Source organism: Macaca fascicularis, chromosome 5 (genome assembly GCF_037993035.2).
Source record: "Macaca fascicularis isolate 582-1 chromosome 5, T2T-MFA8v1.1".
Classification (NCBI taxonomy): Eukaryota; Metazoa; Chordata; class Mammalia; order Primates; family Cercopithecidae; genus Macaca; species Macaca fascicularis.
Window position 1 is genome coordinate 100,827,809 of NC_088379.1, and position 24,046 is coordinate 100,851,854.

The 24,046-nt window shown below is 36.6% G+C and overlaps 1 protein-coding gene across 3 annotated transcripts in view; it reads right to left on the reverse strand.

Moving 5' to 3' along the window:
- Window positions 1-24,046, reverse strand: part of UNC5C (unc-5 netrin receptor C) — a 385,297-nt gene that overhangs the window by 52,086 nt on the left and 309,165 nt on the right. For 2 of the 3 annotated variants that reach the window (XM_005555480.4, XM_074040173.1), the window contains exons 8-9: window positions 2,333-2,389; window positions 117-308 (exon numbers count right to left, since the gene is read on the reverse strand). In XM_005555480.4, coding sequence (XP_005555537.1) covers window positions 117-308; window positions 2,333-2,389 — 249 coding nt within the window. The remainder of the gene's footprint in view (window positions 1-116; window positions 309-2,332; window positions 2,390-24,046) is intronic. The other variant, XM_005555481.3, reaches the window with a different exon arrangement.

Below are 24,046 nucleotides of genomic sequence, written 5' to 3' on the forward strand. Positions count from 1 at the left end.
AAATTGCTGTCTTCATGGAGCGTACATTTTAGCTGAATGAGATGACTCTGAAGTCATTGATTTTGAAACTGCTTACATGCATAAGTAACAGGGTGTGAAGTGGAATGTCAACTGACCTTGTCTTGCTGCCTTGATGTTCACAGGTTGAAAGCCCCCATTGAGTGCTGAAGAGTCAATAATATCTGACTCAAAGTCACGATGATTCTTCCGATACACAAACAAGGCCACAACTACAGAGATCGCCAGGCAAACGATCACTGCTATCACAATCCCAACATAGAGAGCAACATCATCTGAATCAGGAGCAGCTAGAAGGAAGAGTGAAACACTGAACCAGCTGCTTATAGAAATTTCCCACAGTACACATATGTATTGCTATAATTTTTTCAGACATTTACTGCCTTTTTTTATAGGTTAATTTCAAATCTATTTCAAAAGCTATATAAAATGGCTGTGGCCTTTCAGTGGAAAATTATCTCTGATTTCTTTTCCTTTCTCACTCTGCATCTATCCACCCACTAATCTCTCTTATAATTGGGCAGCATAACAGACCATTTATTGCTAGGCATATAAAGAAACTGGAACTAAAACCATCCCAACCCACAGGAAAAAAAAAAGTTTATTACACATTTCAGGTGGAAAAGTTTGGAAGGGTTTTTGAATTCTCTGATAGTTCTTTAAAAACATAAACACAAACACTGTTAGAAATATCTGGCATGTTTTAAATCTGTATATTTATTGAACCAGAATATTTTCCTAAGTATCACTCCAAGTCATCAAATTACTTTCCATAGCACTGTCCTCATTTCCCCCTAAATCAATGGAGAGGTGGGTGGGAATGGTGTAACTAAGCAAAGCAAATATTAGGAGCAAACATATTAGATTTGAAAGGTGTGTGTTCAGAAGGCCCAGATCTGGGGGACAGAGGTTAATGCCGATAACCTTTTCTAAGTCCAGGGTTTGATACAGATGCAGTATTATCTCTGAGAACCCTGAGCTTCTCACGGTCCCCTGTCAGAGATTTACATTTGAGCTACTCATTACTAGAATAAAATATAGCTCTCTTGTGCACTAAGGAAGATAAAGGCCTGGTTCAGTGATCAGAAAGGTCAGGCTACCCCAAAAGGCAAATAAGCATTTGACCAACACAGCGTGTCAGTCAACTGAGGCCTTGTTTCTAGAACAGAATTCCTATAAATGCTGCATGTTGCCTTGGTGGCATAGAACATGCTTTCATCCAACTGGAAAAGGTGATAGAAGCTGATAATTAAAACAAATGAAATGAAATGAAACCTTTGTGGACCCTTTGACGTTTTTAAGTCTCTGGTTTTAGTTTTCTGTGATACACAAAAACATGTTCAGCAAAATTAATCAAAGCTGCTCCACTCACTGTAAAAGAGGTTGTTAAATTGGTACTTCAGGTGGTCGAGAACAACCTAGAATTTAATGGTCAGTGTTATATACATATGCATTTTTCAGGGAGAGAGAACTTTCAAATTTGTAGGTCCCATGACCTCCTAAAATGGGACGAACCATGGTCCTGTCCTAAGACTCACATCCACATGGTTTCCATGGTGAAATAAGTCATCATTTCATTTGCCAGTGGCTCACAAGATAACCCACACTCTAATATCATGCAATCTTTCACATATTAGCAGTGTAAATGAATTCTCTATTGGAAATTGCTCTATCTCTTTTAGCATTTTGTGTTTAAATGTAATGTATCCAAAGAGGTTTGCTTTCTCTTAAAAATAATTTTCTTCCCAAAATTTCCAGAATATTCACTTTCTTAACAATCAAGTCAACATTAGCAGATTTTCTTCAGAAAACCAAGTTTTCTTGGTTGGGTGAGTGCTACTTTCAAAGTGCTTGTTTCACTTTTCTGTTGGGTTTTATTTGAGGCACTGCTGCAGGATTCTGAACTCTGGTCAGAATATTATATCTAAATCCTTAACGTTTTACTTTGCCAGGCCATTATTACTTATTCAACATTCATGATTTCTAGCTCAATAGATCTGTCTTTTTTCAACCCTTTCCTTTTTAGTATTTGAACCCTGCCCTTTACTTATATCAGCATATTTCATGATATGTTTTGTCAGCTACTGGGACTCAGGCTTTGAATGGTAGACTGATAGATTTTAAAGCTGGCAGAGTCTTGAAATGACCCTTTCTTCTCTTCAGCAGCGAAAATCTAATTTATTTTTCATGTTAGAATATATTTGGCTCCTATTTCCTGTGTGCACATCTGTAATCCAAAGAAAGGTAAACTTGAACTAGGGGCAATAACGTTAAATGATTATTCAGCGACATAAAATCCAAACATCAAACTTACAAGAAAATCCATATTCATTCTGGGTTCTCTGTTCAGTTGAAATGGGATAAATGAAACCTTGAAAAGAAAAAAAAATGAAACAAAAATGGGAACAAAATCAAATTAATGAGGGAAAGAAAATAGGAAGCATGAAAAATGGTTTAATTAAAAGGAAAAGAAACCTGTGGTCTTTTAAAATTCTGGTTCAGTACAGAATTATGATTTTGCATCTCCTGTCTGCTCTGGAGCCTCACTAAGAATTAATAAGCAGGCAGATTGAATTTTAGAGCAAAAACTGGTCTCGAGTCACTAACTTTGGAGTGCTTAAAGTCTTTCTTTTATTGAGCATAAACTCTAATGGATCTAATTTATTTCAGACATCAGGGGTCATTAGCATAAGGAAAATCTTTTTTCCTTATCCCTGCCATATGCTTTAATTCCCAGGACATATTCAGTAAGGCTCTAAACAGTTTTTTTTCTTTTTTATTTAATCATAACAGCTTGCGCTTGGTCTAAGAGAACTAAAGAAGACCTGTCATCATTGGTCAAAGGTTAAGTACCCATTTACTGAGCTAAGCTGAGACCACCTCTCCCCCGCTCCATCTCAAATCTACTTTTTGAATTTTCTGTTGTTTCTTGCTCCCTTCATTTAATAGGAATCCAATAGGTTTTGCCCAGGGACTGAACAGTTTGTCAATGCAATGGAAACTGGATGCTTTTTATTTGAAATCATTAGAAAATCAATAGGGCCTAGAGGTTATAAGGTTATTTATTTTAGGGCTTCAGAGAAATGGTGTATATTGGTAAAAATAAAAACTTCATCTCATAGAAAATGTAGAAATGGCACTAGCATTTTATGTCTCTTCCTTTTTAGCGTATTCTGAAGATGGAAACTAACAATAATAATGCAATATGGATAATGAGAATAATGTGAAGTAGAATAAGATAGGGAAAAGTCACTTAAAATATGTGCAACACAAACTTTTTGAAATGAAAAACCTATGGAAAGTTTTAAAGTATATCTTATAACTGGTAACCACAGTTCTCCAAGATTTACTATTCTGCTGCATATGAATTGATCAAATGATATAGAACCATCTGGATTAACCAAATGAAGATGACTAAGAAGCATGTGAATTAAACCTTCCTAGTAATACTCAAGGGTGAAAAACAGAGAAAAACTGCAAGATTCACAATTAATTGGTTCAAAATGAAAGGTCTATAAAGCTGTAATACTAAAAGCAGCTCTAAATCGTGCCTCACGTAGCACTTCCATAGTTTGCCGAACACTCAGTTCTTACAAGCTATTTACCTATTTGGGGGAACTAATTCTGGAAAAACATGCAGTGCTACCTTAATGAAAGAGAGCTTTGCTGTAGCACAGACAGGTTTGCTCTGAATTAATTTTTAATGCTTTATTTTAGAGCAATGATTGCAACCTCCTACTCAGTTTTATAAATATTATATTCCTTATTCCAGTTGTCTGAGTCCATGTATTAGGTTTGATTTTCATTTTTAAACACCACTGTCTGGTAATAAAATGTTTCCATTTGTATTCTGGGAACTCAATAAAAGGACATCTGGGACATATACAGGCTCTATTTTCAAAACTCAAAGACTTAACACAAAACAAGTTCACTGCTAGTAGAGGAGAAACAGATCACAATGCCATCCTCCTGAAAGTGACGATGTTAAATAGAGGAATGTCAGAAGACTTATTCTTGCAGGTCAGAGGGCAAGGAAATGAGTATAAAAGGCATATTTACAAATCCTATGATGCTCATCCTGAAACTTTTGGTAAGGATCAACCTGGCGGGCCGGGCATGGTGGCTCACGTCTGTAATCCCAGCACTTTAAGAGGCTGAGGCAGGTGGATCGCCTGAGCTCGTGAGTGTGAGACACTCTGGGCAACATGGTGAAAGCCTGTCTCTACCAAAAATACAAAAAATTAGCCAGGAGTGGTGGCGCGTGCCTGTGATCCCGGCTACTCGGGAGGCTGAGGAAGGAGAGTCACTTGAGACTGGGAGGCGGAGACTGCAGTGAGCAGAGATTGTGCCACTGCACTCCAGCCTGGGTGATAGAGCGAGACTCTGTCTCAAAAAATAAAAAGAAAAGAATCAGCGTGGTCCTGCTTGAATAAGCAGAAAAGTCGCACCTGGCAAAAGGAAAGCCTATCTCCAGCTAGATAGCACGTGGTCTGAAATTTCTCCCTGTAAAGCAGTTCTGAGTTTTTTATCCCTGCTTCCCACCAGAATTCCTGTTCTTGACAGGCCGACCAAGAATAGAGAATATAACTTTGTAATTTCAATTTGAATGTCAACTTTCACAAATTATGTAGATTTGAACTACTCAATGAATGTTTTGTGCCTTATGGTATTTATCTGAAACTTCAATCTCATTCCAGGTACAGAATTGGAATTCATTCATTCATTCATTCATCATCCATTTAGCAAATACTCTTCAACCTTATTATATTCTGGGTTCTGTTGTAGACATGGAGATACTTTCCTATTTTTACTGAAGTTTAACAGAAAATAAGCAAGTAAACAAAATAATAAGATCATTTCAAATAGTAAAAAAGTTCTTTTAAAAATAAACCAAAAGAATGTAACGTGTTTGGAGATGTCAGGATGGCCAACTTAGGGAATTGAGGAAGAATTTTTTTTTTTAATTGAGATAAAATTTGACCTGAAGCTTGAAAAAAAGATAGAATCTGCCAAGTGAAGATCAAGAGGCAAGTGCTTGATGAGAAACGACAATAAATATGAAAGTCCTGACAGAGAGACAGAATGGTTGGAGGGTGGGGAGCAAGCGAGAAAAGAAAGGGAGGAGGTGGGGTCAGAGGACAGGCAGCACCAGGTCACGTCCTGGTGGGCCAGGATGAGGAGTCTCCCTCTGTCGCCCAGGCTGGAGTGCAATGGCGTGATCTTGGCTCACTGCAACCTCTGTCTCCTGGGTTCAAGCGATTCTCCTGTCTCAGCCTCCTGAGTGGCTGGGATTACAGGCATGAACCGCCACGTCTGGCTAATTTTGGTATTTTTACTAGAGACGGGGTTTCACCACGATGGTTAGACTTGTCTAGAAATCCTGGGCTCAAGCTATCTGCCCATCTCAGCCTCCCAAAATGCTGGGATTACAGGCGCGAGTCACTGCACCTGCCCTCCACAATGAGTTTTGATTTTATTCTAAGTGAAATCCAAATCCTGTGATCAAATGCCATTTTGAAAAAAAGTCACTTTGGTTTCTATAAATATGGATTTTCACATGGAGCAAAGTGATAGGGTTTCATAGGTGGTTTCTATAACACATTGGCTTGGGAGATGTCTGTCGATAGGTGTATCAATATAACTGATGAAGTGTTTGCATTTGAGGTTGTTCTGAACAAAAAGAAAATATTAAAAAATATTAAATATAGCCTCACTCTATTTAAAATATTAAAAATATTAAAATATTTAATATTTTTAAAAATTTAAAATATTTTACAAAGTCTCACTTACTTTAGTTATTCCTCATAGGCAATTAGGACCAATCTGGCCAAACTCTTATTTTCCTACATGGGAAAATTTAAAACAGACCAACATTAAGTGTACTCACCAAAGGTTTGACACTCCAATTTACTGTTATGGAAACACTGATAAAGAGTTTTGGAAGGCATCCCTGTAAAACTTTTTCCATCATTTTCAAAACACTTCTGCAACTACAGAAATAAAACATCACTTAGCAGGCTGGGAATCAGAGAAGAAGGGGATTACTGTTCCATCCTCTAAATGAGGGGAACACAGAATCACTTTCTGGAGTTTGTTTTTATGCTTCTCCATCTGATCCGTCTCTCACGGAGCAACAGGGAACATTTTCTTCAGCTAATGAGGTGACCCTGCTGAGAGTAGTCCTAGCAATAATGAAAATAACATCTCCGGCAGAACACAGTGCAAAATAATTGTTTTTAGGTTGCTACCGACAGCCCTGGTTCAAAAGTTAGGGATTTCAGTTAACTTTCCTGCTACTTCAAAGTAAGGTGGACTAAAAAAAGCACCAGGCCATGGGCCAGTACACTGCTTTTTGGTCTCACGAACATTAGCTTGAATCCTCGCTCTGCCACTTAGCTGGGAGAGTGTGGCCAAACTACTTCACTTTTCTAAGCATCAGTTTTCTAATCTGTGTAAGGGGATATGAATACTTCTAGAGCTGTGGAAAGGATAAATGAGATTTGTAAGGTGCTGGTACATTGCCAGTAATCAAAAAATGACCAACAATGACATTGATATAATTATGATGCGCATTACTAAGGTACACTAAGATGCTGGGTCCTTAAGGTATTTTATTTGTAGAGTCAACATAGCCTATTATCTAATGAGTCATCTTAGGAAAGTCGTTTGAATTTCAGTTTCCCCAGTTATTACATAGACAAGGAGCCCCATTTTTCAGAGAAGCCATATGCAACGCTCTCTTCTAAGGACTCTTTCACTCTCTTCGTGTAAAAAGGCTTATGCCTGGCCTTTGTGGCTTCTGGCAAAAGATGTGGTGGTATGTTTCCAAAGCACATTTCAAGGCCAGAGTGCAAATTGATGGTAAAAAGGTATCTCAACCAAGAGTGATGCCATTTCTCAAGATGGTGTTTGGAAATGGGGTAGGGGTGGTGTTTTTTTTTTTTTTTTGGTTGTCATAAGGATTAGGGGGTTGTTTTTTGGCATTTGGTGAGTGAAGGCCAAGGATATTTAATGTCCTGCAATGAAAGATACAATCTTGCCATGAAAGGATGGCCCAGAACAAAATCCACCTCCCTTGATAACAACTTTCAAAATCACCTCTCTTCGACTGAGAAGGCAAGGACAGGCATGGCGTTCAGGGAAAGGCACAAGGCTTGTTACCCCTGGGGACAGTGTGGCCTCAGCAACTGCTTTTTCAAGAGCAGTGCTTTTTTAAGCGTAACTGCTTATAACCTATATCCACTTTTTTTTTTTAATGTATTTATTTATTTTGAGACAGGATCTTGCTCTGTCATGCAGACTGGAGTGCAGTGGTGTGATCATAGTTCACTGCAGCCTCCACCTCTTGGAATCAAGCAATCCTCCCATCTCAGCCTCCCAAGTAGCTGGGAAGACAGACCTGCACCAACAAACCCTGGCTATTTAAAAAAACTTTTTGTAGAGATGGGGCCTTGCTATGTCGCCCAGGCTCGTTTCGAACTCTTGGGCTCAAGTGATCCTCCCACTTTGGCTTCCCAAAGTGCTGGGATTGCAGGTGTGAGCCATCACACCCAGCTGCAATTTGTATTTTTAAAGAACATTTATTTTTTAAAGAATAGATTTTCCTGACCTGCAGGAATAGGGACTAAAGGAGATTCAATTTGGAGAAGGAAAAATATTTGAAAACTGGAGCAAGAGCAGGCTATGTCTTAAACAGTTCATGCGATGCTCCTTTTACCTGAAGACCGTCTCGTAATTGCTCAAAACATCATCTCAAGAGATTATCTCATTCAATCTTTTTCATATGAGGAGACAGTCTCAAAGGTGAGAAAGGATGTTTGCAAAGTTACCCAAAGTGTTGAAATTCTATCAACTAAAATTTGGGTCAATAAAACTGACAATGTATAATTTTGCATTGTCCAGCTCTGGGTGGCACCATTCATATTTGTGTTTACTGTAGATTTGGATTAATCATAGAACCATTTTCTGGCTGCTGGTAGTAAAATGACTTAGGGAACGAATGACTTTTTTCTAATTTGCACAAGGTCATCATTTAGACTACAGGTGAGGTTGCCCAAACTTTTTAGTGGTGTCCAACCATTGTAAAAGATCAGAGCCCATGTCCAAGTATTGTAAAAAAGAGAGCAAGAGTAAAAGATCAGAGCCCATGTCCAAGCATTGTAAAAAAGAAAGAGAGCAAGAGAGCTTTCCTTGGTGTTTACGCTGAAGGAAGTAATATCAAATTATCCCTAAGTACACAGCCAAGACCCAGTAACTGAGCAACAACATGCCTAAATGTAGCCTATTTGGTGGGTTTATATTTGAGAGTCTCAAGAACAATGCCAGAAACCAAATGTAAATCTTCATTTCCTCAATGAACAGCAACTGCTTTTATTTTTCTAGCCTTTAAAAATTTTTTATTTCCATGCAATTATGGATAGATAGCAAAAAATGATCATGGTTTTATTACTACATTTTAAAAAAATGATCATTCAAACTTTTTATGCCATAATACATACTCTCATAGAAATAATTATCAAGCAAATATTCTGATGTGAGAAATGTCATAACTTCTGAACATCATTAGCCAAGTTTAAATCCCCAAAACCAAGTCTATATTCTCACAAACTTGCAAACCCCCAGGATGTTGGAGCAAAAATAGATCATTGATTGGAACTGCCTAATTTAACCCTTTGAACATAGAGTGGTAAAGGGATTTGTCTAACATTATAAAGCTGGTGAAACAGCAGAGCCAGGGTTGGATCCCAGCCCTCAGGCTACACCTCCATTGTCCTTCTTAAGTACTATGTGAGCAATAATTAGTAGATTCAAATGAGGAGAGATAAGGAAATGACAGAAGAGGGCTTGGTAGGCCCCTGGCTTAATTTATCGTTCAGTGATTGCGTGAGATAACCCTGCTGATTTGGATTGTAAAATATCTCTCCATTTGAAACATTTACAGTCATGACATTTATAAAGCTAAAGAGAGCGTAGAGAGGTTGTCTCCCTTAAATGAAAAAACCTTCCAAACAATGTTTTCTGTTTCAAGTGTGGGGCAAGCAAAGAGGTGTACCAAACCTTGGCATTTCCACTCTAATGTAACTGGAGAGCCTTGCTAGAATGATGTAGCTGTTAATACATGCTAATCCATTGCATTTGGCATAAAACCCTGTAAGTAATATTTAAAGGAGAAACATCGTTTCCCTCAAAAATGATGCCATGTAGAAAAAGGAAATAAACATCAATAATTGGAAGAGCTCTACATGTGAGAAGAAAATCCCATTTGTTGTTGTTGTTGTTGTTGTTTATTACACTTTGAGTTCTGGGATACATGTGTAGGATGTGCAAGTTTGTTACATAGGTATACACGTGCCATGGTGGTTTGCTGCACCCATTAACCCGTCATCTACATTAGATATTTCTCCTAATGCTGTCCCTCCCCTAGCCCCAGACCTTCCGACAGACCCCAGTGTTTGATGTTCCCCTCCCTGTGTCCATGTGATCTCATTGTTCAACTTCCACCTATGAGTGAGAACATGCGGTGTTTGGTTTTCTGTTTCTGAGTTAGTTTGCTGAGAATGATGGTTTCCGGCTTCATCCATGTATCTGAAAAAAACATGAACTCATCCTTTTTATGGCTGCATAGTATTTCATGGTGTATATGTGCCACATTTTCCTTATGCAGTCTATCACTGATGGGCATTTGGATTGGTTCCAAGTCTTTGTTATTGTTAACAGTGCTGCAATAAACATACGTGTGCACGTGTCTTTATCATAGAATGATTTACACTCCTTTGTGTATACACCCAGTAATGGGATTGCTGGGTCAAATGGTATTTCTGGTTCTAGATCCTTGAGGAATCACCACACTGTCTTCCATAATGGTTGAACTAATTTACACTCCCATCAGCAGTGTCAAAGCGTTCCCATTTCTCTACATCCTCCCCAGAATCTGTTGTTTCCTGACTTTTGTTTTTGTTTTTGTTTTTTTTTGAGATGGAATTTCACTCTCATTGCCCAGGCTGGAGTGCAGTGGCATGATCTCAGCTCACTGCAACCTCTGCCTCCTGGGTTCAAGCGATTCTCCTGCCTCAGTCTCCTGAGTAGCTGGGATTACAGGCATCTGCCACCATGCCAAACTAATTTTTTGTATTTATGTAGAGATGGGGTTTCACCATGTTGCCAGGCTGGTCTAGAACTCCTGACCTCATGTGATCCACCTGCCTTGGCCTCCCAAAGTGCTGGGATTACAGATGTGAGCCCCTGCACCCAGCCTGTTTACTGACTTTTTAATGATCACCATTCTAAGTGGTGTGAGATGGTATCTCATTATAGTTTTGATTTGCATTTCTTTAATGACCAGTGCTGATGAGCTTTTTTATGTTTGTTGGCTGCGTGAATGTCTTCTTTTGAGAAATGTCTGTTCTTATCCTTTGCCCACTTTTGATGGGGTTGTTTTTTTCTTATAAATTTGTTTTCAAGTTCCTTGTAGATTATGGATATTAGCCCTTTGTCAGATGGATAGATTGCAAAAATGTTCTCCCATTCTGCAGGTTGCCTGTTCACTCTGATGGTAGTTTATTTTGCTGTGCAGAAGCTCTTTAGTTTATTTAGATCCCATTTGTAAATTTTGGCTTTTGTTGCCATTGCTTTTGATGTTTTAGTCATGAAGTCTTTGCTCATGCCTATGTCTTGAATGGTATTACCTAGGTTATCTTCTAGGGTTTCTATGGTTTTAGGTCTTATATTTAAATCTTTAATCCATCTTGAGTTAATTTTTGTATAAGGTGTAAGGAAGGGGTACAGTTTCCATTTTCTGCATATGGCTAGCCAGTTTTACCAACACCATTTATTAAATAGGGCATCCTTACCCCATTTTAAAGCAATAAAAGCTGACAACCACTTGCTTCTGGCATCCAAGATCCTGCATGAGAACAGTCTTAAGAATGAGACAGATCTGCCTTCGTACATTAGCTCCAGCACTCATCTGTGGGTGTTGGGAGGGCTGTTTCAATTCTATGCCTCAGTTTCTTCCTTTGCAAAAGAGAACTATTACTAGGGATTAATGAAAGTTTTGTTTGTAAGGCTTTTTTCTACCTTTTGAGTATTAATTAAATTGAGCTCAATTCAATTTTGTCTTAACTTGGTCATGTCTGACACAGTAGACTGGAGTCAGAAGCAACTAATGCCAGGGCCTGAAATCAGTGTATTAGGTGGACAGCAAATAGAATTAAAACGAAATCTGAAATATCTTTAAACTACAATATAAGATATGGTACTTTTTATGCCCTCCAAAGTCTACTTGTAGGTGTCTGGGCATTAAAACCCTGTCTTTACATTAGTATCAGATACTTGGCCAAAAGGGAGATAGGTAGAGTTTTAGGAGGTGTCCTGCTTGCCTTTGAGGTTTACTCATTACATTTCAGTAGGAGCTGCTTCTATGACCTTAATACATGTAAATAGATTTTAGGATACTGTGAGGGATTAAGCACAATAGAAGATGGATTCATATCTTATGGGGGTAGCTAGGATGCAAATTATGCATTTGACATAATGTCATTTATAAAAGCATTAAGCATATTGTATAAAAGTAGCTATTTTTAAGTCACAAAGGTCTTGGTCAGTTTTAGTAATATTTATCTACTCTAAGTCCACTAGGCTACTTGATAAGATTGTTCCTCATTTTCTACTCCTATGTTAGAAGAATCCCCTCTCCTTGACCTGGCTGCTTGGTCTTCTTTTTCGCCAGTGACTTTTTACGCTAAGCCAAAACATGGGCAATTTTTTCACCCCAATTACATTTTTTTTCTGATGCAAATATTCCTATTAAAACCTCAAGGGCCATTCAAAATAAACATGTCCAGATTTTCTTTTATCCTTTAAGGTCAGCTCTTATCTAGCAAACCCATCAGGGCTGCACTAATGATGTCAAAGGTCAGGTCTGTCAAAGACACCCAGCGTCATTTATTATAATTTACCACTCTTCTGAGGGTTTATTTATTGATAGGGCTTAAGGAACTCCAAATAAATGAATACATAAATCCTAGAACATGACAACAACAATTAAAAAGAACATTTGCTTATCACTGACGTCAGTTATCTAAATTGCCATGGTAATTTACTGCTCCAGCCTGCTGAGGACAACAGCCACACCTCACTAAGCGGGTCCATAGCCCTGTTCCTTACAGTGACAAACCACACCCTTCTGAAAATGAATAGTAGATAATTAATATCCCAGGATGTAAATGTGTTATCTCATGATTCACAGTAGGTGAAGCATAAATGCCTGAAATTTAGGCTAAGTTCATTAAAATCAAACTCAAAGATCAGCTACTCAAGTGTTTTTATATAAGTGTTATATAAACTATATTATATGTTTTATATGAGTGTCATATAAACTATATTATGTAAACTGTATTATAAAACATTATATATGTTTCATATGAGTGTTATATTATATAATGGACTCTATCCCCATCAATGCCTCTTTAAAAAGAATAATAAATTATAAATCCAAAAGCAATGATACCAGAATCCCTCCATGGTAGTAAAGACACGTGATAGAAAAAGTAAAATGATGAAGAGTCCTGATGTAAGGCGGCTGACTTCTAGAATACATGAACCTACCTGCTAGATTTTTAGCAAGAAGAAAATTGAGCTTGCAGCCCTGGACCTGCACCCCTGTGATCTTGAAGGAGCCCATGCTTTGCTGTAGTTGCTGGCATGGTGGCACCTTTCTTGATCCCCTCAGAGTTCCCTTTCCACCTAGAATATAAAGACCTTGCATTTGTTTTCTAACCTGTGTGGTGCTCCATAGGTGTTCATTAGGCTTCTGTGGGCTAAAGTTTCTAACCACATCCCTGCTTTCAAAACCAGGAAAATGTTTTACCAGAAAGGAAAAAAGCAAAAGCAAACCACACTTATTATACCGGACACTGTGTAGCATTGTACAGGGCAGGCAGGCCACGTACAGAATATTTATTTGCCAGCTGGGACGCTACACATATCAAGAACTACACAAACACAGCTATGACATCAACTTCTTCCAACTATAGATAAAAGCTCTTACTGTCTACCACTCACAATTATGCTTTCCTATCAAACTGCTGTGTTGACAAGAATTTCACTGGGAAATGACTAGCACTTTCTCAAATGCCTACCACAGGCGGTTATAAACATATCATTCTAAAGTCAAGAAATGAGTAGTTGTAAGGTAAATTACTTCCCCACATTAAATCCACCTGGGCTTCTGGGGGCCCTGGTATGCAGTGTGTCCACACCACAATTTAGCCATGGAGAGCTCTGCCACTTCCTCTGTACTTCTGAGAATTAATAGAAGAGTTGTGTGACGTGTAAATTTTTTAATGAGTTGAAAGTGCTAACTTTGCAGAATGCCTAACATTTTAATTTCCCAAAGTCAGGAAGTTCACTGATGCAGACACAATTCTGGGCAGTTCTTGTTAGTAAATTGCAATTTTAAATTTGTCTACTGTGGCATGAACCGTCTTCAGCAAGGAGTAATTCTAAGTTCAGATTTGAACTGTTACGAATCCCTATGAGAAACTCCAAACTTACAATGGGAATAAAACTAAAATCTATAGGAATAGTTGCAGTAACTTAATAATCCAATCTAGTGTATTGATAAATATATATATATATAAATCTGCATTTCTGGACCAGGCCATATATAGTATTTGAATTGCTATTTTCAAAAGGAAGAAGTAAGCAGTGATTAAACTATTCATTTTATATGCCATCCATGACAAATAAATCTTACTAAAAATTCATTATAAAGATTATAAAAGTTAGGCCCGCTGTGGTGGCTTAGGCCTGTAATCTCAGCACTTTGGGAGGCCGAGGTGGGCAGATCACTTGAGGTCAGGAGTTCGAGACCAGCCTGGCCAACATGGTGAAACCCCATCTCTATTAAAACTACAAAAATTAGCTGGGCAGGGTGGTAGATGCTTGTAATCCCAGCTACTCCTGAGGCTGAGGCAGGAGAACTGCTTAAACCCGGGAGGTAGAGGTTGCAGTGAGCCAGAATCGCACCAATGTACTCTAGCCTGGGCAACAGAGTGAGACTCTGTCACATTAAAAAAAAACAAAAAACAAAAAACAAAACAAAAACAAAAACAAAAACAAAAGATTATAAAAGTTAAAAGTTATCAGGTCTTAGTAATACAATTGTATTTCAACTTAAAAGGTAAATATGCTTATTGTCTTAGCATTTTTTGAGTTTTCTTAAGTGCTTTCTGCTGCTTCTGTATCTTTCTGTGTGTCCTGTTCTTTGTGTGTCTCTCTCTTGTCATAACCATTTAATGTAAAGCCTATTTCAAAAATATATTGTGAAATGTGGAGGGTGGCTGTTTTCACATCAGTTTAGGGATGATATAAAGAAACCTAAATATTTTAATGTGTACACAGTACAATTGGTCTTCCAATACTGATTCTGTAGTATTATTAAGTAAAAACTGGTATTTGTTATTAATGCTAAGTTTTTTTAGATCAGACATATGTTTTCAATTATTTTCAATAGTGACAAACACTTATCAGCTTAAGGAGATTTTGGGCTGAGACGATGGGGTTTTCTAAATATTCAATCATGTCATCTGTAAACAGGGACAATTTGACTTCTTTTCCTGATTGAATACTCTTTATTTCTTTCTCCTGCCTGATTGCCCTGGCCAGAACTTCCAACACTATGTTGAATAGGAGTGGTGAGAGAGGGCATCCCTGTCTTGTGCCAGTTTTCAAAGGGAATGTTTCCAGTTTTTGCGCATTCAGTATGATATTGGCTGTGGGTTTGTCATAAATAGCTCTTATGATTTTGAGATACATCCCATCAATACCTAATTTATTGAGAGTTTTTAGGATGAAGGGCTGAATTTTGTCAAAGGCCTTTTCTGCATCTATTGAGATAATCATGTGGTTTTTGTCTTTGGTTCTGTTTATATGCTGGATTACGCTTATTGGTTTGCATATGTTGAACCAGCCTTGCATCCCAGGGATGAAGCCCACTTGATCATGGTTGATAAGCTTTTTGATGTGCTGCTGGATTCGATTTGTCAGTATTTTATTGAGGATTTTTCCATCAATGTTCATCAGGGATATTGGTCTAAAATTCTCTTTTTTTGTTGTGTCTCTGCCAGGCTTTGGTATCAGGATGATGCTGACCTCATAAAATGAGTTAGGGAGAATTCTCTCTTTTCCTATTGATTGAAATAGTTTCAGAAGGAATGGTACCAGCTCCTCCTTGTACTCTGGTAGAATTCAGCTGTGAATCCATCTGGTCCTGGAGTTTTTTTGGTTGGTAGGCTATTAATTATTGTCTCAATTTCCGAGCCTGACTTATTGGTCTATTCAGGGATTCAGCTTCTTCCTGGTTGAGTCTTGGGAAGGTGTATGTGTCCAGGAATTTATCAATTTCTTCTAGATTTTCCAGTTTATTTGTGTAGAGGTGTTTATAGTATTCTCTGATGATAGTTTGTATTTCTGTGGGATTGGTGATAAGGAATTTCAGCCAAGTCTCAGGACACAAAATCAATGTGCAAAAATCACAAGCATTCTTATACACCAATAACAGACAAACAGTGAGCCAAATCATGAGTGAACTCCCATTCACAATTGCTTCAAAAAGAATAAAATACTTAGGAATCCAACTTACAAGGGATGTGAAGGACCTCTTCAAGGAGAACTACAAACCACTGCTCCACAAAATAAAAGAGGACACAAACAAATGGAAGCACATTCCATGCTCACGGATAGGAAGAATCAAGATCATGAAAATGGCCATACTGTCCAAGGTAATTTACAGATTCAATGACATCCCCATCAAGCTTCCAATGACTTTCTTCACAGAATTGGAAAAGATGACTTTAAAGTTCATATGGATCCAAAAAAGAGCCTGCATTGCCAAGACAATCCTAAGTCAAAAGAACAATGCTGGAGGCATCATGTTACCTGACTTCAAACTATACTACAAGGCTATAGTAACCAAAACAGCATGGTACTGGTAAGAAAACAGAGATATAGACCAATGAAACAGAACAGTGCCCTTAGAAATAATACCACACATCTACAAACAACTGATCTTTGACAAACCTGACAAAAACAAGAACTGGGGAAAGGATTCCCTATTTAATAAATGGTGCTGGGAAAACTGGCTAGCCATATGTAGAAAGCTGAAACTGGATCCCTTCCTTATACCTTATACAAAAATTAATTCAAGATGGATTAAAGACTTAAATGTTAGACGGAAACCATAAAAACCCTAGAAGAAAACCTAGGCAATACCATTCAGGACATAGGCATGGGCAAGGACTTCATAAACACCAAAAGCAATGGCAACAAAAGCCAAAATTGACAAATGGGATCTAATTAAACTAAGGAGCTTCTGCACAGCAAAAGAAACTACCATCAGAGTGAACAGGCAACCTGCAGAATGGGAGAAAATTTTTGCAATCTACTCATCTGACAAAGGGCTAATGTCCAGAATCTACAAATAACTCAAACAAATTTACAAGAAAAAAACAAACAACCCCATCAAAAAGTGGGTGAAGGATATGAACAGACACTTCTCAAAAGAAGACATTTATGCAGCCAACAGACACATGAAAAAATGCTCATCATCACTGGTCATCAGAGAAATGCAAATCAAAACCACAATGAGACACCATCTCACACCAGTTAGAATGGTGATCATTAAAAAGTCAGGAAGCAACAGGTGCTGGAGAGGATGTGGAGAAATAAGAACACTTTTACGCTGTTGGTGGGACTGTAAACTAGTCCAACCATTGTGAAAGACAGTGTGGCGATTCCTCAAGGATCTAGAACTAGAAATACCATTTGACTCAGCCATCTCATTACTGGGTATATCCCCAAAGGATTATACATCATGCTGCTCTAAAGACACATGCACAAGTATGTTTATTGAGGCACTATTCACAATAGCAAGGACTTGGAACCAATCCAAATGTCCATCAATGATAGACTGGATTAAGAAAATGTGGCACATATACATCATGGAATACTATGCAGCCATAAAAAAGGATGAGTTCATGTCCTTTATAGGGACATGGATGAAGCTGGAAACCATCATTCTCAGCAAACTATCGCAAGGAAAAAAAACGAAACACTGCATGTTCTCACTCATAGGTGGGAACTGAACAATGAGAACACTTGGACACAGGGTGGCGAACATCACACACCAGGGCCTATCATGGGGTGGGGGTAGGGAGAGGGATAGCATTAGGAGATATACCTAAAGTAAATGACGAGTTAATGGGTGCAGCACACCAACATGGCACATGTATACATATGTAACAAACCTGCATGTTGTGCACATGTACCCTAGAACTTAAAATATAATTTTAAAAAAAAGGGTGTTGAGCACAGTTCACTATTCAGATGCTGGATACGTTGAAAGCCCAGACTTCATCACTACACATACATGCATGTGAGAACTCTGCACCTGTACCCATTACAGATCTAAAAATAAGAACTAAATGAAAAAAAAAGCAAAGATAATAGGATCTTTGATAAATACCCTTCACCTCCTATGAATATATGTCAATGTATGGCATATAGGTTAAAAATTAGGCGATAAACCTGTTAAGTTCAGTAAATTAACGTAATACAATAGCTATATCCTCGAGATGTGACAGCCTGGAACAGGGGTTGGCAAGATCTGGCCCTCAGGCTAAATTGGTCCTGCTACTCAATTCTGTAAATAAAGTTTTACTGAAACACACACACACACACACACACACGCACAAAATAGTGACAAACACGCCACATCCCTTACCTTTCTTATTCAATGCAATCCATGTCATTTAGTATACCAAAGAACTCCACTTTTTAAAATGTTGTTTGGAAAAAAATTAACTATGTGCTTATAAATCCAAAATGTCCAAGTTATTTGTGGGACCTTAAGTGATTCCGATAGCTTCTAATTACTCTTTAGTAACGCATTCTGGTGAAATAACATCAATTTTGTAAAGGCCTTAATTTGAAGGTACCAAAATGTGTCCAGTGTAGGAACTACTTTTTCAGACCAGTGAGATTGTATCCAGTGTAATATATATATATGTTATACCGTACTTACAATATGAACTACTGTGTATGAGTAGTATAAAAATTTAATAGAGCTTCTGAAATTGTTTACAGACCATGATCATATTTCACAAATGAGATTACACAGTATCACATAATGAATCCAACTTATCACACAGACTAAGAATTTAAATTATGATTGCAAGGCCAGATATATATATATATATATATATATATATAAAATAGACAAATGGGAAATATTGCAAAACTATAATTCAGTTCCAAATCCCCACATCTTCAAAATACTTGGTTTACTGGCTATAAGTAATTCTTGCACCCTAGGGTTTTGTACAACTAGGGTTTTATACAAGTATTTTATGCAAATACTTTTTTGGTAATCTAATTTGAATCAATGTGACCAAAGTCAGTGACATTGCTACTTCTTAAATCCAGGGAGCCATGCTTCCAAGACAATGCTGTGGCCTATCCTCAACCGTTCTTTTTAAAAAATGTCATTTATTATTATAAACATAATGGAATACTAAGCATAAATAATGTATAGAATAGAAAGCATATAGAAAAAGAAAAAAATACTTGTAATCTCATTAGCCCAGAAAATTCATAAATTTCATTCATCTTTTACTAAGCATACCTTTACACACTTATCACTAAATACATATATAAATCCATATTCTGCTTTTCCATGTTAAACCTTCTAAATATTTTAGCGGCTATATGATGTTCCATTTAATGGAAGTACTATGTATTACTTAACCATCATCCTAATATTAGACTTTTGGGTTTTGCATTTTTTACAATAATAACAAAGAATATAGACATATGTGGCATACAGCTGTTTCTCAGTATCCAAGAAAGATTGATTCCAGAACCACCCCCCGCCACCAACACCAAAATCTGAGATTGCTCAAGTCCCTTATATAAAATGGCATAGTATTTGCATGTAACCTATGCACATCCTCACATATACTTTCAACCATCTCTAGATTGGTTATAATACCTAATACAATTTAAATGTTAAATAAGTTGTTATACTGCATTTTAAAATTTGTTTTATTTTTAATTGTTGTATTATTTTTTATTGTTTTTAAAAATATTTTTGACTTGTTCTTGGTTGAATCCACAGATGTGTAACTCACTGATACAGAGGGCTGACTGTATATATTTTTAGGTATTCATACTAATTACTTAAAACTTATTCATTCAAGTAGAATTATTGGGTCAAAGGGTATGATAACTTTAAAACTCTTGACTTATACTGTAAAATTGCTTCCCCATAAAAATTTTTATTCCCATTAGCAAGGTACAAAAGTTTCCACTTGACTACATATTTGCTTGACATTTAGCATTGTTATATCTTTAAAGTATTCATTAATTTTATAAGTAACCTTCAAAGTCTTTTTATGAAAAATTTCACTTGGTGTTGAATTTGAGGAAAGAAATAGGTTTCTAACATGTCTTATCTGAACACTATCAAACTGGTAAACAATTTAGAAAACTGATGATTAATTTTTCAGTTGAACTTAAACATTCTAAAAACTATAAAGCCCATGATAAACAAAACTCTATATCCAAACTATGAGTCAAAAATGATCTCTAATATATATTACTTAGGCATAATGGGAAATGGAATTGAATAAAGAATAGCCCAATCAGATAGTAAAAGCCATTAACTGGACATGTTAAAATAAATACTGAACAGACTGGGCGCAATGGCTCACACCTGTAATCCCAGCTTTCGGAGGCCGAGATGGGCGGATCACTAGGTCAGGAGATCTAGACCATCCTGGCCAACATGGTAAAACCTTGTCTCTACTAAAAATAAAAAATTAGCTGGGTGTGGTGGCATGTGCCTGTAATCCCAGCTACTCAGGAGGCTGAAGCAGGAGAATCGCTTGAACCAGGGAGTCGGAGTTTGCAGTGAGCCAAAATCACGCCACTGCACTCCAGCCTGGCAACAGAGCAAGACTCCGTCTATAAATATATACATACATACATACATACATACATACATACATACTGAACAATACTGTAAGTTCCATCTTAACTTTCAATCTTTTCCTATAATTATGATTTAAGTATGTGACTCATAAACAGAATAAAACTGAGTTTTTTCTGATAATTTTGGATTTCCTTTTACAAGTGGGTTTAATTCATTTACATTATGATCCCTGATATATGTAGCTTTATTTCCACCATCTCACTTATTGTATTCATTTACTAGTTTTCCTTTTGCCAATTTCCTACCCTTAAAATTTTTGTTTTGAATTTATGCATTCAATTTTTATGTGTGTACTCAAGTCTTAACATTTTAACTTCAACAGTGGCATCAATGAAGTCTAATGTAAATACTGTTACTATTCTTTTCTTGAGCAATATATGGAAAATGGAAATTTTTAACTTAGTTTACACCTTCCCATATTCCATGTTAATGTTGTCTACCATTTTGCTCTTATTTTCAACTGCTCCTCAATTGGTCTCATCTTATTTTAAGGAACCAATTGTTATTTTTCATTTTCAGTAGTTTACTCAGTAAGGTTTATGAGTAATAAATCCTCTCCATCTTGATTACCTGAAAATCTTTCAGATTTTGCTCTTTTATGTAGTAAATGTTGGATTTTCTCATTCTATCCTCCATGAGTTTTATTCTCCCTTTTACATATTCACTTATGTATTCACAAAACTTCCCTGTATTGTGGGAAGTTTCATAAGATCTACATTCCAGTTTACAAATTTTCTCTTCAGCTTTATCTGAAGCTGTATCTGATCTGATTTTTCATCTTCCAATGAGTTTTAAATTTCAATCATTATGCCTTCTTCACTAGACATTCCATTTGTTTTTTCTCCAAATCTGTCTTTTTAACAAACTGTTATTTCATTTGTGCTTATATTCCTTTTAAAAATATGGTTTGTCTTTTTACATTTACTCTACAGTTTTTTTCAGATTGCTCTATGAGTTCATGTTAGTAAAATGCTAACTCATTTATTATTGCTGACTCTTCCTTATAGTAGACAATTTTCTTGACTGATTGGAAACTTTGTATTGTAAGCTTATTGACAGGTGTGGCCTATGTTTGTCATAGACTAATGAACTTACATTATGGAAGGAAACCTAGAGAGTAGCTTGCTGTTTGCTCTGCTGGTGTCCTAGAAGCTTAATTATACATATTTTGTGTTTTGCTTCTAGCAATGTATCTTAGATTCCATACCAGAGCTGGGGTGAAGTTATGGTTTTACTATAGATTTTATTTAAATGAAGTCTTCACTTCCTTTTTCCTACCATGTTTTTCTATGTCTTCCCTTGGCTGGTGGGCAAAAATGTTCTAGTTGTTTCTTATGGTATAGGTCAGGCATTTGTGAGTTTCAGCTTTCTTTAGGGTTCTTACTTCCAAGTCTAGGTCTTACAAAGCCAGGGCTTCTGCCTCTGTGCCAAAACTGAAACCCTAATTTCCAGTCCCTGGGACCCATGTCCATATCCAGTTCCCCCTTCCTGGTTATTTTGGTGTCAATTCACACAGTTACCTCTCAAGCTTGGAGTTGCAGCTTCATTTTTGGCATTTGAGGATTTCTCTATCTTCTTTCTTTTGGACCTCTTTTCTTCTCTCTCTCTCTCTTTCTGCATGCACATGTATGTCTCATACTAAGTTTGCAATATTTTATCCAACATTTTAATATACTTTTAAAGGTGTTTGTATTAAGTGCTTAACAAAGAAATGTATCTGAATTTGTTTTGAACAAATTAACAAATAAACATCAACAGTAATATTTTCTGTATATTTCACATTGTGTTCCTCTTAAGTACCAACTTAGCTTTTGAAGAAATACTATACTACATTATCTAGGTAACTCTGAATCCTACTCACATCCATTATGAACTCTGAATTTCTCCTATCTAGCAGTACACCTACATTTATGTCAGAATTATTTGTATACAATTTTGAATAGATTCAGAGGATGTAGTTCTTACCTGGTTCACTGAAAGTAGACTAGCTTTATTTTGAGATAACATTGTGATATCATTGAAAGACTATTTATTAATGCATTCCAGACACTAATTCTCCCAAAGGAAATAAATATTAAATGATAATTCCTAATTGCTGATTGCCACTTTCTGGCTATCTTTTCTACCCCCAATCTTTTTCTTAATACTGACCTTGTCCCTTTTGCAAACTTTGCAGTATCACTGTTAGAAGCCTTTGTTTTCCAAAATAATGGCCAAACAATATTATTTCTTTGCAAGACTTTGGCAGTATACTGTTCCAGAAACACCAGGCTAACTGGTAAGCAGAAACTATAGCTTTCACTGTAAAATACTACAGTTGCACAGTGCAGAATATCTGTGGTTATATCACTGAGGAAATCAATAGTGATGTAGACTACAATTCTTTGTTTGACTGGAGTGGATACAGGAGGGCAGATGAAAGAGTTTATTGACCTAGTAGGGATTGTCACTATAGCAAATCAGAGCTGCAGAAACAAATAGCTTTAAATGGAATGATTTTAACCCAAACAGCAAAATGTTTCCATCAAACAGGAGACGTGATAAAAAAATAAACAAAAACAAACAAACAACTAAAAATACCCCTCCCGTAGCCTCATTCCTCTTGTCTATACACACACACTTCAGGCCATCATTACTGGCAAATATCCAATCATAAGGAAAAAATTCTATGAATGCTTAAGAAATGATCTAGAAGCTAAGGGGTTGCTATGTCATGAAAGTCTTAGTTTGAATATATCATGTTTGTATTTGTCATAATTTAAAATGTGACATTTTCTATGACTAATAAAAGATTCTGTCTTGTGGCATTGTATTCCTTGTTAAAGAGGTTGTTCTGAAGATTTGCAAATATGCACAATAGAAGTAGTAGGTATTAAATCACCCAATATTGAAATAGTATATTGAGAGAGAAAGAATGTGAAAGACAGAAAGAGAGAAAAAGTCCAACTATTTCTACTTTGCAATCATATGAATCAGTTGGTTCTACAGTAAAGGAAAAACACTAAGTGATGAAAATGTTAAAAAGACTAACTTGTATGTGGTATGTTGTTATTTTAATCCTCAACCCAAACAAACTCTGTACCTCTGGATAAATGGTTAGCAAAACTAATTTTCATTAATGCATTTCTGGTACAAACTTGTGAGGTTCACAGTGGCAGGCCCCACATCATTACCAGAAGCTGTGCTTTACACACTCAGCAGCAGCCCGTTCTCGAGGAATGCAAATGTACCCTGAACATAAAAATAAGAGGCCTACTGGATTTTTATTCTGTGTGAACAACATAATTATTTATTTGTATTTTAAGTAAGATATCTTTCTAAAGGTTCCTGTGTGTATAGACTGAAAAGTAAACAGAATTTCCTAAGTGTGGTAAAAACAAAATATTTTATTCTTAAATGACAAATACAAATACCTTTGCACAAATACCTTCAGCTGCTTGCATTCTGCTAGCAATGTGTAATGTATTATGAGAAATGTCAACACTAGACCACCGTTAGTTCACATCCAAAGACAGCACATCATTTGATCCATTAATCTGAATAGGTATGATTTCAGAATAATTCTTAATACCTCAATTTATGATCATGAAAAGAGATAGTAAACTGTGTACATCTGAGGACTCCTCAATAAAGGGGTGAGAGTTTGCAAGTATGAAATCAAACTACCATTTAATTAAGAAAATCTAAGGAACAAAGACATGAAAAAATGGAGAATATGTAGCTTATAGCACACATTACATTCCTGAGCCAATCTTTGGCACTCATTTAAAAAATGTATGCTTTATTAATATTTATTTCCTTTAAATAAACTAAATAATATCCACATTATAATTTCTAATACAAACCCAGAATTTTCAAGAGGTTGCGGAGATGTTCTCACTAAACATTTGTTCTAAGTCGGTAAATCTACCTACAGAAATATTTTTCATCTTTACATATATTTTACACTCCATGGATATTTTGGTTAGGTACCTGCCA